The following is a 15888-nucleotide window of genomic DNA, read 5'->3' on the forward strand; positions in this document are numbered from 1 at the left end:
CCGCCTAAAATATTTCCGTCGTCAGTTGGTAGTAAATATACTGCTGAATTCGAGAGTGAACTGTCCACGCTTGTCAGCGGTACTTTCCGCTAGTAAAGTCATTGGCGAACGTTTTCATTTGTCGAAATAGTAGTGAGTTTACGCAACAGGGCGGAAGAGGAAAGAAGACGGCAAACCTTGTGTGACGAGCGTGACAATAATTTTGTTTGAAAAAACTTTCTGCCAAACTTCGCCCTCCTTTAAACAGATCTCTATGTAAAAAAACAGAAACAATAATGTTAAATGAAGATCGCGACAAAACACGCAAGTAACAGCCATGTCACACACAAGCGTTTTGCCGTCTTCTTCTTTCTGCCGTCCTGTGGCGTAAACTCACTCACTCCCAACCTGCAGTGTAATGGCTATGTCGCAGGTTGGTGGTTGGTAGGCGGCATAATATTAGCAAATGGAAACCACTGATTAATTGCTTAGCGCAGTTCTCATCCTAGCTGTGTTTCATCTTTTACAGGTACGGAGATAAGGCGCCCAAGTCAAAAATGGGACGAATTTTCTCTGTAATGGCCACGTTAATTGGCCTGGTTTCTATTGCCGTGTTGCTAGGCAACCTTACAACATCCTTGACAACAGATATTGTTTTCAGTGACATCAAGCTCTATGGATCCAAGGTGATAACCATAAAATTCGTTTTTTTTTTCGAAATTGGAAAAAATGATATGTCGCCAAGTGTGAAACTTTTGTGTGGAACCTTTTTGTAAGATATAGCAGTGGAGTAAAATCGATCAATTTAGGTTTCTGGGAAACTGCTCACCTACCCCTCCCGTAAGTCAACATTAACACTTACTTCTCACTCAGAGCAAAATGTTGGGTCAAGGGAGGGGTAGGTGGGCAGTTTCCCCGAAACCTAAATTGATCCGAGTAAATCTATCTTCAACATACCGCGGCGGTACTAGCTCAGTCGGTAGAGCGCTTGACAACAGAGCGGAAGGTTGTGAGTTCGACTCCCGGGACCGGATCAATACTCTGGGTCTTAACATAACGGGTAAAAAAAGTAAGCAAATGTCCAGCCGTTTGCTGGACCCTCGCTTGGCTCGGATTAACACGTATAATGGCGGTTCTCAATTAGTACTTCCGTACTAAATACATTGACACTCAAATTAAGTGCTTCTTTCGGTGAATTTAATAAGTTATATATTAACTTCTTATCACAGGTTGCGGCTATTCACAATTCCTCCGAGTTTCGTCTTGGATTGCGCAAAAATGCAAAAATGAATCCAGGTAATAATTGCAATGAGTCTTACTGTAGTGGACCTAGATCTCTAATCAGTTAGTAATTTAATAGCACTCCGGCGGCACTCCCTATCACTTTCACACGATTCTTTAATATCTCTTCTTATGAATTCTTCTGATTATTAAATTAACGGTCAATTAGTTTCATTTATCTCGCAATGCTTTGAATTAAGAACCAAATTAATATCAATGAATAAGAACTGTAACGTTTTGTAATGTTTTGCACGTACTAATTAGTTGAATTAGTACTTAAATTTAGACTAATAGCTTTTGCAATACTGTAATTCCTTTATGGTCATGCAAATAAAGCATTTGGTGTTGTTGTTGTTGTTGATGAAAGGGTAGGGATTTTCACAATTGGAAGTATATGAGTAAAGAGTCCCAAAAGGGCTTACGATGCACTTAATGATTGTGGAAAAGTCGAAGAAGTGTTGTGGGTTTTTTTATTTAATTACATTTTAAAGATAGTGCATAAAAAGAGACGTAAAATCGTCGACTAGGTATCTGAAGGGGGAGCTAAAAGGGTAAGGGGTTGGACCTCGGAGCGGAGTAGCTCACTGGTCTGTCAACATCTTCACCAAGGGTGGTACGGCTCGGAGGCGAAGCTTATTAGAAGTATAAAGACTCTACAAGTTCATTTTATCGGAAAGTCGAAGATGATCGAGGATTTTTGACTGTATTATTCTTGCAATGTTTTTGTGTGTGTGTGTGTTTTTTTTTACATAGTTGCATTCTTCCAACAGGCAGAGAATACAGAAATCTGGATGAAGTTTACGAAGCTCTTTTATCGCGTGAGGTTGACGGAGCGCTTATAGATGCTTTGATTGCGGGCAGTCGAGAAGACTTGTTCAACTCCAGTGGACTGAGAATTTACCAGACTTTCCAACATTCTTCAGTATATGGAATGGTGTTGGCTGGTGAAACCAAGAAATTGCAACAGTGCTTTGAGAAATTCATGAAAGAGAATTCCGCCATGATATCTGCACATGTGGCATCAAAGACTTCAGTTATTAAGGTAGAAGGGCTACTTCCACTCACTTGGGATTTAAGAAATCCGCGTGAAACTTTTTGACGGTTTTGACTGATTTCCTATGCGATCGGCAGAAACCTTAGCACACGACTGACTGAATACGAACGAGCGACAAGAAATTGTGACGTCAACAATCACATTTCTGAACACCATTTACAGACGAAACATCAAATCAACTTAGACTCTGCGACATGTATTACGTATTCTACAGACTACTATCAACGAACTCACTTTAGAAAGCTGGTTCAAACGCCAATGAATCTTTTTTAATTCTATTTTTAGCCTTCTTCCAAAAGTGCAGCTGTGGAACAAGCAATGAGCCTTTTCGATCCCAGTAATAATTTATTCCAAGATGCTCTTTGGCGTTGCCTCATATCCTTGGCCTTTTTAACAGTTTGCGGCCTAACATGGGAAATCATTAGAGCCACGCGGACTTCGCGCATGCGCCGAGGTGAGACTCTCAAGCTTATACTTAATATTAATGTGATGCTTGACTATTTCTTATTTTGTCAACAAGTTAATTGTTAAACAAGTTTCATAAAATGGTCTTGAATTCTTTTGTTCTAGTGAAATTATACTATATTCCCAGCAGAAATCGCCTATAAAATTTAAGAAAAATTTAAAGCTTTTTCTCGGCATGAGTTCTTTCGATCTTTTGAACTTAACTCAGATTCAAAACTTTAATAACTGATCACCCCCCAATTTAACATTTTTTGTCGTATTAACGCAAACGAAGCTATGTTGATTTGCATCCACAAAGACTCTGTTTTTAATTGTGTTACAGTTCATCAAGATAGGCAGCTAAATTGTTCATCGATGAAAGTACGCTCAGAAATGGAGAAAATTGTGAACGAATTTTACAAAAGCACAAAAGGAACTTTTGAGCAACTTTCTGCAAGGCACATTCAGGAAAGAAAACAATTCTTCATTCGTCGAGAAAACCAAAGAAGAAGTCACTTTTATTCCTGGAGTTGAAAATAATGAAATAAAAATAATACCCTTAATATATGGGTCTCCATAGCTCAATTGGTAGAGCACTGCAGCGTTAACGAAGAGGCCATGGAGTCGAATCCCGTTGAAGTCCCGAAATATTCTTCGGATTAATTTGCAATTGTTTAATTTACAATTAACACTGCGAGGATCATATCTTCGTTTAAAATTTGTATTTCCACCGTTCACGTCATGTTCATTACAGTTGTAACATGTCACGTAGGGCATAGCATGACATATATCTTTTATTTTAAAACGTGAAATAGTTTTACGTAATTATTGGTTTTCATTAAGTCACAACAAGTCATTAAAGGTAAGAAATTGAAACTGATTATGATTAGTATAGGTAATAGCATGATTTATAGTGATATTTGGCATAAATACCACGAGTGATATTTCGAAATAGTTGTACCTAATTTCACGAGCCGCAAGGCGAGTGAAATTTGAGACAATTTTGAAATATCACAAGTGGTATTTATGCCAAATATCACGTACAAATCATGCTATTATTTGTTTATACTACTACCCACAAAAGGTTTGTAATTTTCACATGTAGGTATTTCAAATTAAGCTGAAATACCACTGCTCTAAGCCAATTAAATTGCAGAAATTTCTCGTGTAGTAGTATAACAAGGATGGCTTGAGAGTACCCGATGTAAGCTTACTTGAAGGGTAAAAGAACAAGAAAATCATTTCTTTTGAAAAAGCACTTGATTCAGCTGTCTGGAAAGAATCAATGAAGACAACCAACAAAGAAATTAGCTCTTAAGACTGATTCCCGTACACCTTTTACGTATATAAACTCATGAATAAAGCCAACGTAACGGTAAATAGAAAGGTCTTCACTATTACTAAATAATCTCTGAACAGCGTCTGAATAAACTGAAATTTTCAACAATTGCTGTCTTCGTTATACCGTAAGTGTTTTGTTTCAAATTGTTTCAGTTTTTTATTTTATTTTGACGAGACAACATATCCATGAAACATATACTCTTTATTACCATTTAATCCGTTACATAACGAGCCACATAAAGTGTTTACAGATTGTCACAAAAGATCCTCATATAAACTTACAACAACGTTATCGAAATATCGATCGATTTTCATCTACAACTACATAACTTTGAAACATATTGGCGGTTATAATGCTGATTTAATGTCCTTTACAGTCGTTTCTCTTCTTGTGGTATCTGAAAAATAAAGAATAAATCATAGTCTTTGTCTCAAGTATGATTTTGACTAGTGAAAATGGAACTTCCATTATTAAATAACTAACAAAAGTACGCTAAATTGTTCAAATACTGAAATTTCCATTTATTCATTTTTTCCCGTTTTCTCGCACGCCACCACTTTTAATCTGGTGATGTCACTTAGCGGCACCAAAGAAATATATGAGAGGAATATGAGAGCCCATATCTATATAAAATTGATGGTACACTCAATTATCTCTCTAATCGTCAGAAAAAGAATTGGATTTAGAATGAAGTTAACGTCGTCAAGATGTAATTAAACCAGTGAATCGTACCTCAGAAGTTTATTTCCAAGACCATTACACTTTACATGTTATTGTTGGGGGCAACAAATAGCAAAGCGGTCGGCCGGATGTATGAGACAAAAAAACTCCGGTGGACAACGCTGACCACCCCGTCCGCAGTAAAAATTTGGTAGCGGATGCTCACACGGCGTCACTGAAATGAAAGGAAAACACCTCATTTCACTCAAAAAAAGAAATCGGAGGGTATTGCGCTTTTCATTCATAAAATGTTTACATGCTAGTTATTCGAACACATCTTGTTTTAATGGATAAAAACCCGATGATTCGTATTCTTTCTATTTTTTAGGGATGCTTAACCCTTTAAGCCCTAAGAGTCATCAGCATCAAATTTCTCCTTGTAATATCAATGCTTTGTAAAACAGAGTGGTCATGAGAATTACGGACATGATCAAACAAGATGAATTTGCTTGATATTTTATCAACTTATCCCCACTACTTCTGTAGGAAATGAGTAGGGGTAAGAAGTGAGAATTCAAATCTTGATCTTAGGGCTTAAAGGGTTAAAGAAATATTGAGTGCGATAATCAGTTTACAAGCATTATGTTGATAAAACATTCACTCACCACTTTGGGGCTTTGCAAGACTCTGCGAGACCTATTTCGGTAAAAACATGTGACCGTTTACGGGAATTCTACTTCTCTTTATTTTTAATTGTTATTAGTATTATTTTTGCCCGAAAACCCTGATGTAGCTAACAATAAGGGTTTTTTCTTTGACCAGGGCGGTACTCAGACGGAATAAACATGCTTTAACGTTGACTTTAATCGGCAAAACTGGTTAAACGTGGGTAAATTACAAAAACGAAATACACCCAATAAAATACTAGCTTAGGCTCGCTACGCAAAGCGTGGCCAAACCCTAAGCATGTCTGCGTGGAAGGCCTACAAAATACTCGCAAAAATGTGAAGACAAAGCAACTTTATTGCAATTACCTGCGACACTCCCGTGTAAGGTACAAGCAGACTGAAGGAAAGGCCTAAGAACGGGGATTTGAGCCCAACAAATATTGAGGCGTTCACTGCCAGATTTAATTATGGAATTTACTAAATGAAATATAGGACTAGTTTTGAGTTTTTACTTTGCATACTGCCAGGAAGACAAAGGGTTGAAATACGGCTTATTGGTTGTTTTAAAGAATATCCAACTTACGTTTGTAAGCACGATGAAGTACACCAACATCAAGGCTAAGATTTTTGCGCCCATGCTGCAAATGCCTGTGTTCTCTGAGGAAATTAAGGGCTTCGCTATTGTTTAGTGGACCGTCAAAAATTCAGTATGAATTATTTTTTCTGAGTCTCGGCGCTTGAATGTGACAACCACTCAACTTAACAGGCGAATACTGTTTAAACAGCTTCCGTTTACGTATTCAGCCCTTTAAGTAATTTGTCTGTCACATGAATTACACGTGATGGAAAACACAAATAGTTATAAACCCCATCTTCATCCAAAACTATATACAGCTGTATGTCAAGAGAAATTGATCCACCTTGATCTGAGTGCGCTCCGATAGAAAATGGGACAATTGTTGGTGAAGGTTACTTCTCATACGCCAGTACACATCATAAAAAGGTATGTTCTACTTGCAGGATAGATCTTACAAGTACCGGATCGGAAATTCCGGTAGTTTCTTGGTGTTGTGGACTGTTGCAATCACCAAAGGACGTAATTAATGCAAAAGATTGAAAAGACACTGAAAAATGCCCAGACTACAATAAAGGCGAACCAACAATAGTTTGCGCAACACCAAGAAACACCCGCAATTCCAACAATTGTCGTTCTATGCCTATGAAACATTCCATGGAAAAAGTCACTATTACTCTTTTATTTTTTATCTCTGAAAACTCTCTTTTTCTCTGGTACTCCATTTAAAAGCACTTCTTACTATCTAGGTGCATATGCTTCTACGAGATGGGTGATCTACAGTCAGCGGGCTATAAATATTTGGCAAAATTACTTCGAAGTAGAAAACTTTAGTTATTTATTAAAGACTAAATCAACTGGGAACCACATGAAACATGAAAAATGGGAGGAGCGGGCCTCCCATTTTTTTCAAGGGAGAAGTCCTGAGAAAGAGGCTGGGGTAAACAGGGTATATTATTGGCATTGCGAACGTGACGAATGTTCCTTTTTAAAAAAAGGAATGTCATTTGGTTTCTAAACTGTATTAGAAAATGAGAGGCGTATGCAAACGGGTGGAAACACTGCAAACTGATAAAAACAAACTGAATGCAATGCCAGCAATTTGTTAACTGACATTCGTCTATTACATATTCAAGGATTCCAGGTAGTCTCCGATTACTCCAACTGCCTTGTTTGTATTTCCTTGTTGGCCACCCTCAGGACAGTGACCGATGACAACCGCTGTCATAGTTGCTTGTATGCACAATGCTCCGCTTTCTTTTCTCTTGGCAAGAACGAGCTTGTCGTCTAGCACCCGCAGGAACTGATATCCAGTTCCTTCTGCATAAACACCACTAGACATAAATAAAGTAAAATCTTTGCTCTTAAAGCACCTGGCTATGTTAATTGCCTCACTTGCCTGCAGCTGGAGAGAACAGAAAGAGACAATAAGGAGGTTAAGCAAAGACACTAGGAACGTCTGGGACCACAAAATAAAGTGACTGACTAGACGTTTTTAGCGACGTACGTCAACCGGAAGTAAGGCATTCTCACTTTTTATATACCTTGACGCTTCCAAATGAGTATTGCCAACGGTGTCTGAAAATTTGGGGATAACGGTTACCCAAGAATGCGAAAAGCCTACTTGCGGCTAGTCTCCCTCGCAGCCGTTTTTAGGATGTCACGCAACGCTCCTTCAAAAGACTCTTTTGGGGGAGCGTTGCGTGAGGGAGACCAACTTCCGGCTGACGTGCGTCGCTCAAAAGCGTTTTTGCTATAGCTCCCTAATAATTACTCAACTACAGTAAAACTTAACTCCAATATAACAAACCGCCATATAACGAAACGGCATAACGAAAGACATTCCCTTTCCCCAATGAAGGTGAAATATATGGGGCTGGACCGTGATTACCCCCGTCATAACGAACGATTTTTGTCAGTCTCTTGGCACTTGGTTATATCGGGGTTCCGTGACTGTAAAACCTAATTCGCCACTCCATAATCTACAGCATAGGGAGGATGGGTACAAGCTTTCCGCGTAAAGAATTCTGGGATCGTATAAGTAGCCAATTTAAGCAATGATTGGTCAATGGTTGCCTACGGATACCATCGAACTCATTTAAATTCATGAAATCTTGACAAGGAAGAACAGTGTATGTGACATAAATGTCTTCATTATCTAATACAGAAAGGGGCGACCTCATGTTTAAAACTTGACGCAAGTGATGAACAGCGCGTGCATTTTTGATGAAGTAATGAACATATTTCGACCAATCATAACACGTGTCTGTCTTTGAACAATTTAAACAGTTCATATGTATTTGAGCCAACGAACAACCTTACTTTTAATGCATTTGGATGGCTAGGTGAATTCCAAAAGGCTCCGCCGTCCAACCCAATAATAGTGAGTTTACGCAACAGGACGGCATGAAGAAGAGGACGGCAAAACGCTCGAGTGTGACAAGCGTGACAGGGCTATTTCTTACTTGTTTTGTCCTGATCTTCACTTAACATTAATGTTTACTGGTATTTTAAAAAAAGGTCTGTTTAAAGGAAAGTGGAGTTTGGCGAAAACTTATTTCAAACAAAATTATTGTCACACTCGTCACACAAGGTTTGCCGTCTTCTTCCCTCTCCCGTCCTGTTGCGTAAGTTCACTAATACAGGCTTTGTCAACATGTGCCATGCCAGAAGCATCTTTACTTTGTGCGATGAGGTTATCAATGTAGCTATCCCAAGACATTTCGAGAAAACCTTTATGAACAAACTGTATATTAAGAATGAACGAGACAAGAGAAAGATATTAGCTAGAGCAATTTGACTCTCTTTCTTCCGGTTTTAACAAGACGTTTTGTCATGTTAACTGAAAGAGGAAGGACAGGAGATGAAAGAGTGATTGAAAATATGAGAAAAAAACTGAAAATTGGCGTTAACTAACAGGATCTAACAGCATAAAACGGAAAATTTGATGTCAAATTACAGTATTAAACTGGAATTTTTGACAAAGTTGTTAAAACTACGATTTTTAGTGAATGGTCGGCTGATTAATGAGGTTCGTGATAAAGAAATATTTCGAATGAAAACAACAGTCCATTGAATTCTTACTTAACTAGAGGACAACTAGAGGACAACTTCGGTGTACTTACACTGTACTTAGGACACTTAACGTTCAGTTGTTACATAAAAGCTGCAAATGGTCTGAGAGGTTTATTTTCCTTAAAGGAACTAGACTTAGGAACCGGAATTACGTAGTTTCCTCCTCAAACTTTTTAAAGTTAAAAGCCTTAGTACGATGATGTTGCAAAATTTGTGAACATATTATGCCTTTGTCATTAATTTAATATTCAATTTGTAGCTTTTTGAAAATTATCCTAGCTCGAAATCACTGACCAATGGGCAAGAAAGCAAATATCCTCCTGTATCGAACCATAAATATGTATGTTACATCAAAGTTTAATTATGTCTAAGGGGTTATCAACAGCGCAACGAGAACTGAAAATATTTCCTTGTCACTTAAGTTCCGAGGCCGAAATAGGAGATTGTCATTGAGTTATTTGGTGACATCACATGTGCGTGCCTATCAGGATCATCAAGATCATAGTATATCAAAGGAACCGATGAATTTTCTCTGGATAAGGATTCATCGGTTCCTTTGATGCACCGTGATCTGAAAGATCTCGGATCAGTGATCTTGTTCAGGATCATCCCAAAGGAAAGCATTACAGGGCTGCAATCTGTCAAGAACAAATATCAGGGGCACACAACGTTAATTTTCGGAAAATATCTGTTCGGAAGACGATTGGAGATCTAGAATTTTCGGAACATTTGTTGTAAAATTTCTTGCTTGCCTGCCTCTCCTAAGATTTTCGAACATCTAAAAAATGGTACAATTGTCCATTTTAAACGGATTTTTACCCTAAAAAGGTCACCTAGAATTTTCGGGAGCCTTTTTTCCCGCTGAAATTTTTGAAAAGGTAAGATTTAATCCCTATAATTTTCGGATCACTAGACTTTCAGCTAGGGAATCCGAACAGATGAAAAATTTTTAAGGGATAAAAATATGCTTATATCTTCCGTTTAAATACTAAAACACGTTTAACAATGCTATGTTTAAGTGGTTTTGAACTATATTCCCGTTGGGTGCCCCTGAAATATGTCGTTTATTCTCGTGACTCCGTTTGCTAGATGAAATGTACTTTAAAGCTCCAAACCATAACCACTTAAGTTATGTGTTTAGTCGAAACACCGATTGTTGCGACATTTTTCATTGACAACGGTCCTCTTCGGATGTGAGGAAGGCTATAGTGTGCGATGCTCTAATCATATATATTCAAACTGTGTTTTGTAATTATAAGTTACTTGGAAAATATCATCCAACTGAAGTTATTTTTTAATTTGATCTTTTATCAAAAAACGTTTTGTGGATAAGGTATCGTTACAGTACTAACATATTAATTGGACTCGCGGAAGTCAAAACAAGCGATGATTCGTTTAACAATCATTTTATTGCCTACTCATCTCTGGACTTGTTGCTTATTTAATAACATTACACTGGCACTTAACCTTATTTAAAGATTATGACAAGTTTTACGTTTTTTTTTTCTTTTGCTGAAATTCTAACAAGCTGCAGGCACCGAGTTTAAATCTTCTAGAGCAGGCATGAGGTACTCTGGTAAAATGTCAGTCCTTTCTTTTCAACTGGAGCCATGTTTCTGGAAGCATCATCCCACTAATGTTAATAATGCACTAAAAAGGAAAAGCAAAAGCAGAGAAAAGAATGTAGTCAACTCATGCGTTTCCCACACAATCAAATACTTATTAGTACTTCTACTCGCCACCCATGTACGTCAATTTGTAAAGCGTTGGTCTCCATAGTGATCGGCAGGTTCTGAGTTAAAATTCGTGCTCAGACACAAACGATGGTGTTAAAAGACCTGACAAAATCAAGGTTTACTTGAGTCATTGGGGAGGTGAAGTCAGGTCAATGGCCTTTTTGCTTTCACCAGGCTATGGTTTATGTTAAAGAAATATTCCACTGCTCTTCGCCGCAAAGAGCAAGGGACGTATAGACTCTGGTGTTTGAAGTTTACCCTAGTTCAGGACTAGAGAACAACTATGACTAGTTTGGATGTAAACTGCAGACGGAAAATTTGCGCCCACAATAAGTAGTCGGGCAAATTCCCCAGAACACTGTTGTTTAATGTTGTAGTTTAACTTATCCCTTGTAGAATTTAATTAAGTAAACGAAAAAAATTAAACCAATGGTCAAATTTAATCATAACATGTATTATTCCTGCAAGCTCCGAGGGGAGGGGAGAGTAAAATGTGTTTGTATTCAATGTATTTGTGACTAGAGTGGTTTTCGTTTGAGTGTCGTAAAACCAAAACCAAAGTAATTACTCTGGCCAATCACATAGGACACAGACAATACATTGAACCAATCAAAACTCGAAGTAATTACATGTGGCTGACGCAAAGCGCGGGAAAATGCATGCGAGCGCGTCACAATTGGCTTTGGTTTTACTTCTGATTGGATGAAAAGGTGGCGCGAATCTTTTAAGCCAATCGCATCGTGTAGAAAGTGCAAAACCAATTACTTTTCGACACTCAAATGAAAACCGCTCTAATAGGGGCCGTAGGAAAAAGCAATCTGAAGCTACCTCTAAGCTTGATCTAAATCATTGGAGGTATAGTCTACACCCGGGCGATGATCCTAGAAAAGCTCACCTGGGTTTCTACAAAGCGTGCCACATCCCGAAGCGCAGCACTTAAGAGGGTTGTTCAGGCCGCAGTCGGAGTCAGAATTGCAAAATCGCCCGCATGGTAAAGGGTTCGGATGATCGAAAGGTTGGAGTTCCACGTCTGGACAGTAGCCTGTTTTAAAAGGGGCTAGTACATAACGAGAGAACAAAGTATATGAACAACATTTAACAGTGGGCCTTGGTTGACTTAGACCGCTTCCTCGCGTCTGGGTTTCGTTCCTCCCCGAGAAGTGTACCTAGAGGGAGGAACGCGGGCTCATTCTTCCACACATCGGTTGGAAGTCGAGCCTTTTTCCGAGTAACCCTAAGCCTCCTTTTCAAAGCGAGGCCAAGAGCGAAGCCATTGATATGAAAATGATTTTCTCTGCTCATGCAAATGAAACTCGTTAGAGAGGTTAAGCATTCACTCAATTTCAAGCCTGCCCATCTCCCCCGACATTTGTGTCGCCCAACAAATTAGCCCGGGGGGGATGGGTACGCTTGGAATTGTCTGAGCCATAATAACACTTCCCTAATGGCGTGCAAATCAGCAAACATTTTAACGGACACTTTTTACTTTTGTTGAGCTCCAGTTTAATTTTTTTGAGCACTTTTGAGTGCTCAAAAAGATTAAACTAATTAAGGAAAGGCCCCGGCAGCCAAAACTCGAATATTTTCCTATCAATTATCCTTTCTCTACTGATTTCAAGCTGAAAACAGACCCTACGAATATGTTAATGTAATGGAGCAATTCCAAAGCAATTAAAGGAAACCCTTTTTGAACTTCGGTTACTTTAATAACGACTGGGTCACAGACGGGCCAACCCATTCTTCGTCTCTTGCACCACCCCTTACTCAAAAACTATTCAACAAGTTTTCAATTTGTTTAGCCGCGTTGGGTAACCACAGGGGCACCCAACGGGAAATTTTGAGAAAAGGACCTAAAAACAACAACAAAGCGTGAATAAAGTTTTCTGAGACTATTTTAAGCATTTTGGGAGATTGCTGGAAAAAAATTATCTGTTCCTCACTCCCAGCAAGACTGATGGAAGAGTTCCTAGCCAGCAACCTTACAACCTGCAACCTGACTTACTAGGAAGTTTCCTAGGGCACAATTCAGATCTTGAGTGGTAAATAACCCATACAAGTAACCCGTGGCAGCTATTCTAGACTTCAAATCCCCTCTGACACCCTGAATTATCTTTTTCCCAGCACCACTTTCCTTCCAAGGACTATTATTTCTTCCATATCTCCCAGCCAGCAAAAATGTGCCTGAAGAACAGATCCATTGGGTGCCCCTGTAACCAGTCTCACCCAGCAAATGTGCTCAAAATTCTAGACTTACCTTTAACTGGTGTTGAGCCACCCTGTAAGAACAAAACAAATTTTGTCATGCTCAAAACTCCTTTGAGTCAGTGTACGTTAAGGTTCTGAAAAGGGCACGTTGTACTGTTTTTATCGACAAACGCAAAAGAAAGAACCGCCTTACTCGCCTTGTACAGCATAATTAAACGATATAGAAAGTTATGCTTTTCAAAACCGGACAGCTTTCAGGGGCACCCAACGATTGTTTCCTGTAAAATATCTGTTCGGAGACGGAAAAATTGCCTAGAATTTTCTGTAGCTTGGGGAAGGCTAAAAATTTCTAGATGACAGTTCCATTCATGTACAATTTTCGTAACATGTCTAATAAATTCCCTACGATTTTCTAAAGTAAAATTTTTCGCATTTCAGTACCCAGGTTAGCCTTTTTTCGTATAAAAAGGAAGCCTAAAATTTCGGATTCAAACAGACGATGGAGTTGGAGGAATTAGAAAAATTCTCACTTTCGTAAAACTTAAAATTGCATCTAAAATTTTCGGGAAAATAATACGGAGGCTCTTGTAATTTCGAAAAGACTCAAGTTGCCCTAGGACGACCGAACAGATACAAATTTTATAGCGCCGCTTAGAATGCATTTCTAGAGAATTGAAAGTACTCTGGTTAACCTAAAAAGTGTTTTCAATGTGTTTAGGAGGAAACCGTCGTTGGCTGTCCCTGAGCTTTAATCTTTATAGTCACGCACACGCTTTAATTAGAATTTAGGATTTTACTCAATTACACAAAATTTTGAACCATCTTGTAGAGCAAAGTAAGTCGCCTGTAAAGTTTCTATAATGGAGATATGGGAGAAAAGTGGACAAGAAATAGACTAAGAAATCGCATTTAAACAAGTAAAACTCACTGGAGGAATGTTATCCACAAAGTAGAGTATACAGATCAGCAGAACAAAAGCTACAATACGTTGCATTTTAGAATCCTCCAGGGACAGCGATCAGTTAAACTTGTTAAGTCTGACAAGGCTGAAAAAGAAAGCAAAAGATAGGGAATTGTAAAATAACTGTTCCTTTTTTAATTCAAAAGTGAAGCGAAGGTGAAGCCGCCAAAAGCGAAGTCCCAAAGATTTTCTTGTTCGCTCGATTGTGACTACTAGGGCAGAAATGACTCGAATCTCTAACCCACTATGACAAATTAAAGGAAACAGCTTATAGGGTGGGTCAATGCTCTTCTCCGATGTCTAAACCCCGGGAACTTGATCCGCAATACCCAGTATACTCTAGTCATACTACGCCCTTGTCTGACTGACTTGTAAACAACTTAGAGCATCATTACTTCATACATCATCGCTAGAGTCGATTAAAAATAATCTTCTCTGCATACCGTATCTCAACTCAAAACAAATTTGGCGTGATATGAATTATGATGTATAATAGTTTGCTTATTTTCCTTGAGACGTGCAACGAATTATAATTGACCGGGAAAAACAAATATTTCTGTTAAGTGTTGGTGAACTTAAACAAATATCAGATCACAGCTTTTATATCAGTAAGTATGCAGCTTCAGCTTTTCCGTTCATATCTCTTTTCCGCATTGATCGAAAAAATCGGCATCTCGTTTTTCCTACTCGAGTCGCCGATATAAATGCCTGGTGATAATAAATTAAAAGCTTTTTCATAAAAGCTCATGTTTTAGAACATCGAAAAGAGAGTTGTTTCTGATGAAGCAAAGTGTCTCTCAATTGGAGTTCAAGTTGTCTCCTTTAATTGCCTGGAAGAACTTAACGATATTCAGTAAAAGCAGAAGCAGAAGCAAAAGCAGTTCAGTTGAAACTTTACTTCGAGCTTCAGTGAGATGAAACGTTGGCAAATATCGTTTAGGCAAATACAGTCAGCTGTGATTCGATTGCTGTCCTGTCTCATTGATTTCAGTGTGTAGCACAGAAACATTGTTTTTCACTCTTCTTACAATTTTTTTTCAATATTTAGGAGAATCCTTCCATGAGCAAAACGAAACAAGGCTTTCATAGGATTGTGTATGACACAAATTCAGTACAGTACTCTAATCTTCTAAACCGTGCCAATCTACCTAGCTTACAAAATAGGCGTTTACAAGATCTTGCTGCCTTAATGTATAAAGTTAAATATGGTTTGGTACCTAGTAATGTCGTTTTTTTTTTAGTGTTGAGTCATCCATTTATCACTAAAGAAATATGGATTTTCATTTACTCAGATTTAACAGTGTACTTTACGGGAAGCATTCTATAAGGTACTTTGGACCACATACAGGGTCTAGATTGGACACCAAAATCAAGGACAAATCTACCTTACAATCCTTTTCGTCCAGCATACGGCGTATTAACCTTGTGGATCTTATAAGTGACCATTAGGGCTCCTGTCTTACTTGTAGTTCTTGGGTTTTGGGGAATTTTTAGAAACATTTTTAGCATTTTTCTTTATATTTTAGTAGGGATAACTTTACTAAACTTAAATTTACCTAATGATACCATGTATAAACTCATTTTGTAATTTTTTTCCTATTATTTTAGTGCCCCCAATTAGCTTTCATAAGCTAAAGACATCGACACTTCAATAAGGTTGTTATGTTATGTTATGTTCATATATATGGGTTTTGATGATTTTGTAGGCTGCTGAGCTGTCGACCCAGCAGAATGCAGGATTAACTCTTTATATCCTCCTGATAGGAAACAAAGTGGAAATTCCAGAAAAGAAGCGAAATTCATTTAGTAAAAGCTCCTTTTTCTAAAAATATTCAAAATCAAAGAGAACAAAAGAAAAAAAACGTGGTTGTTCTAGGTAGGAATTTCTGACCCCCAAGTAAAGAAACTG

The 15888-nt window shown here is 38.2% G+C and overlaps 2 protein-coding genes and 2 long non-coding RNA genes across 4 annotated transcripts; 1 reads left to right on the forward strand and 3 right to left on the reverse strand.

The window, feature by feature from the left end:
• Positions 1–513: 513 nt before the first annotated feature.
• On the forward strand, positions 514–3480 carry LOC140925156 (uncharacterized). Its single transcript, XM_073375113.1, has 5 exons — positions 514–665; positions 1209–1275; positions 2031–2302; positions 2600–2768; positions 3102–3480. Exons 1-5 carry the CDS (start codon positions 537–539, stop codon positions 3290–3292), a joined length of 828 nt encoding a protein of 275 aa, XP_073231214.1. The 5' UTR covers positions 514–536; the 3' UTR covers positions 3293–3480.
• Positions 3481–4838: 1358 nt separating this feature from the next.
• LOC140925301 (uncharacterized) lies at positions 4839–6158 on the reverse strand. Its single transcript, XR_012164386.1, has 3 exons — positions 6012–6158; positions 5426–5456; positions 4839–4995 (listed from the first exon to the last, which is right to left on the reverse strand). It is a non-coding gene; the product is annotated as an uncharacterized lncRNA (long non-coding RNA).
• A 571-nt stretch (positions 6159–6729) lies between these two features.
• LOC140924978 (profilin-like) lies at positions 6730–8816 on the reverse strand. Its single transcript, XM_073374945.1, has 3 exons — positions 8646–8816; positions 8325–8383; positions 6730–7407 (listed from the first exon to the last, which is right to left on the reverse strand). Exons 1-3 carry the CDS (start codon positions 8722–8724, stop codon positions 7126–7128), a joined length of 420 nt encoding a protein of 139 aa, XP_073231046.1. The 5' UTR covers positions 8725–8816; the 3' UTR covers positions 6730–7125.
• Positions 8817–10473: 1657 nt separating this feature from the next.
• Positions 10474–14067, reverse strand: LOC140925225 (uncharacterized). The gene is made up of 3 exons (XR_012164378.1): positions 13947–14067; positions 11709–11870; positions 10474–10727 (listed from the first exon to the last, which is right to left on the reverse strand). It is a non-coding gene; the product is annotated as an uncharacterized lncRNA (long non-coding RNA).
• Between the last annotated feature and the right edge of the window lie 1821 nt (positions 14068–15888).

The sequence above is a fragment of the Porites lutea genome, chromosome 14 (genome assembly GCF_958299795.1).
Source record: "Porites lutea chromosome 14, jaPorLute2.1, whole genome shotgun sequence".
Taxonomy (NCBI): domain Eukaryota; kingdom Metazoa; phylum Cnidaria; class Anthozoa; order Scleractinia; family Poritidae; genus Porites; species Porites lutea.

What these genes read in the sequence shown, in the direction of transcription:
- LOC140924978 (XM_073374945.1), bottom strand. Translation starts at nt 8,724, where the DNA reads ATGTCTTGGGATAGCTACATTGATAACCTCATCGCACAAAGTAAAGAT. An exon ending in GGCACATGTTGACAAAGCCT is followed by an intron (nt 8,384 to 8,645) that starts GTATTAGTGAAC and finishes GTAAACTCACTA; the next exon opens with TTATTGGGTTGGACGGCGGA. An exon ending in GCCATCCAAATGCATTAAAA is followed by an intron (nt 7,408 to 8,324) that starts GTAAGGTTGTTC and finishes TGTTCTCTCCAG; the next exon opens with CTGCAGGCAAGTGAGGCAAT.
- LOC140925156 (XM_073375113.1), top strand. Translation starts at nt 537, where the DNA reads ATGGGACGAATTTTCTCTGTAATGGCCACGTTAATTGGCCTGGTTTCT. An exon ending in AAATGCAAAAATGAATCCAG is followed by an intron (nt 1,276 to 2,030) that starts GTAATAATTGCA and finishes TTCTTCCAACAG; the next exon opens with GCAGAGAATACAGAAATCTG. An exon ending in GACTTCGCGCATGCGCCGAG is followed by an intron (nt 2,769 to 3,101) that starts GTGAGACTCTCA and finishes ATTGTGTTACAG; the next exon opens with TTCATCAAGATAGGCAGCTA.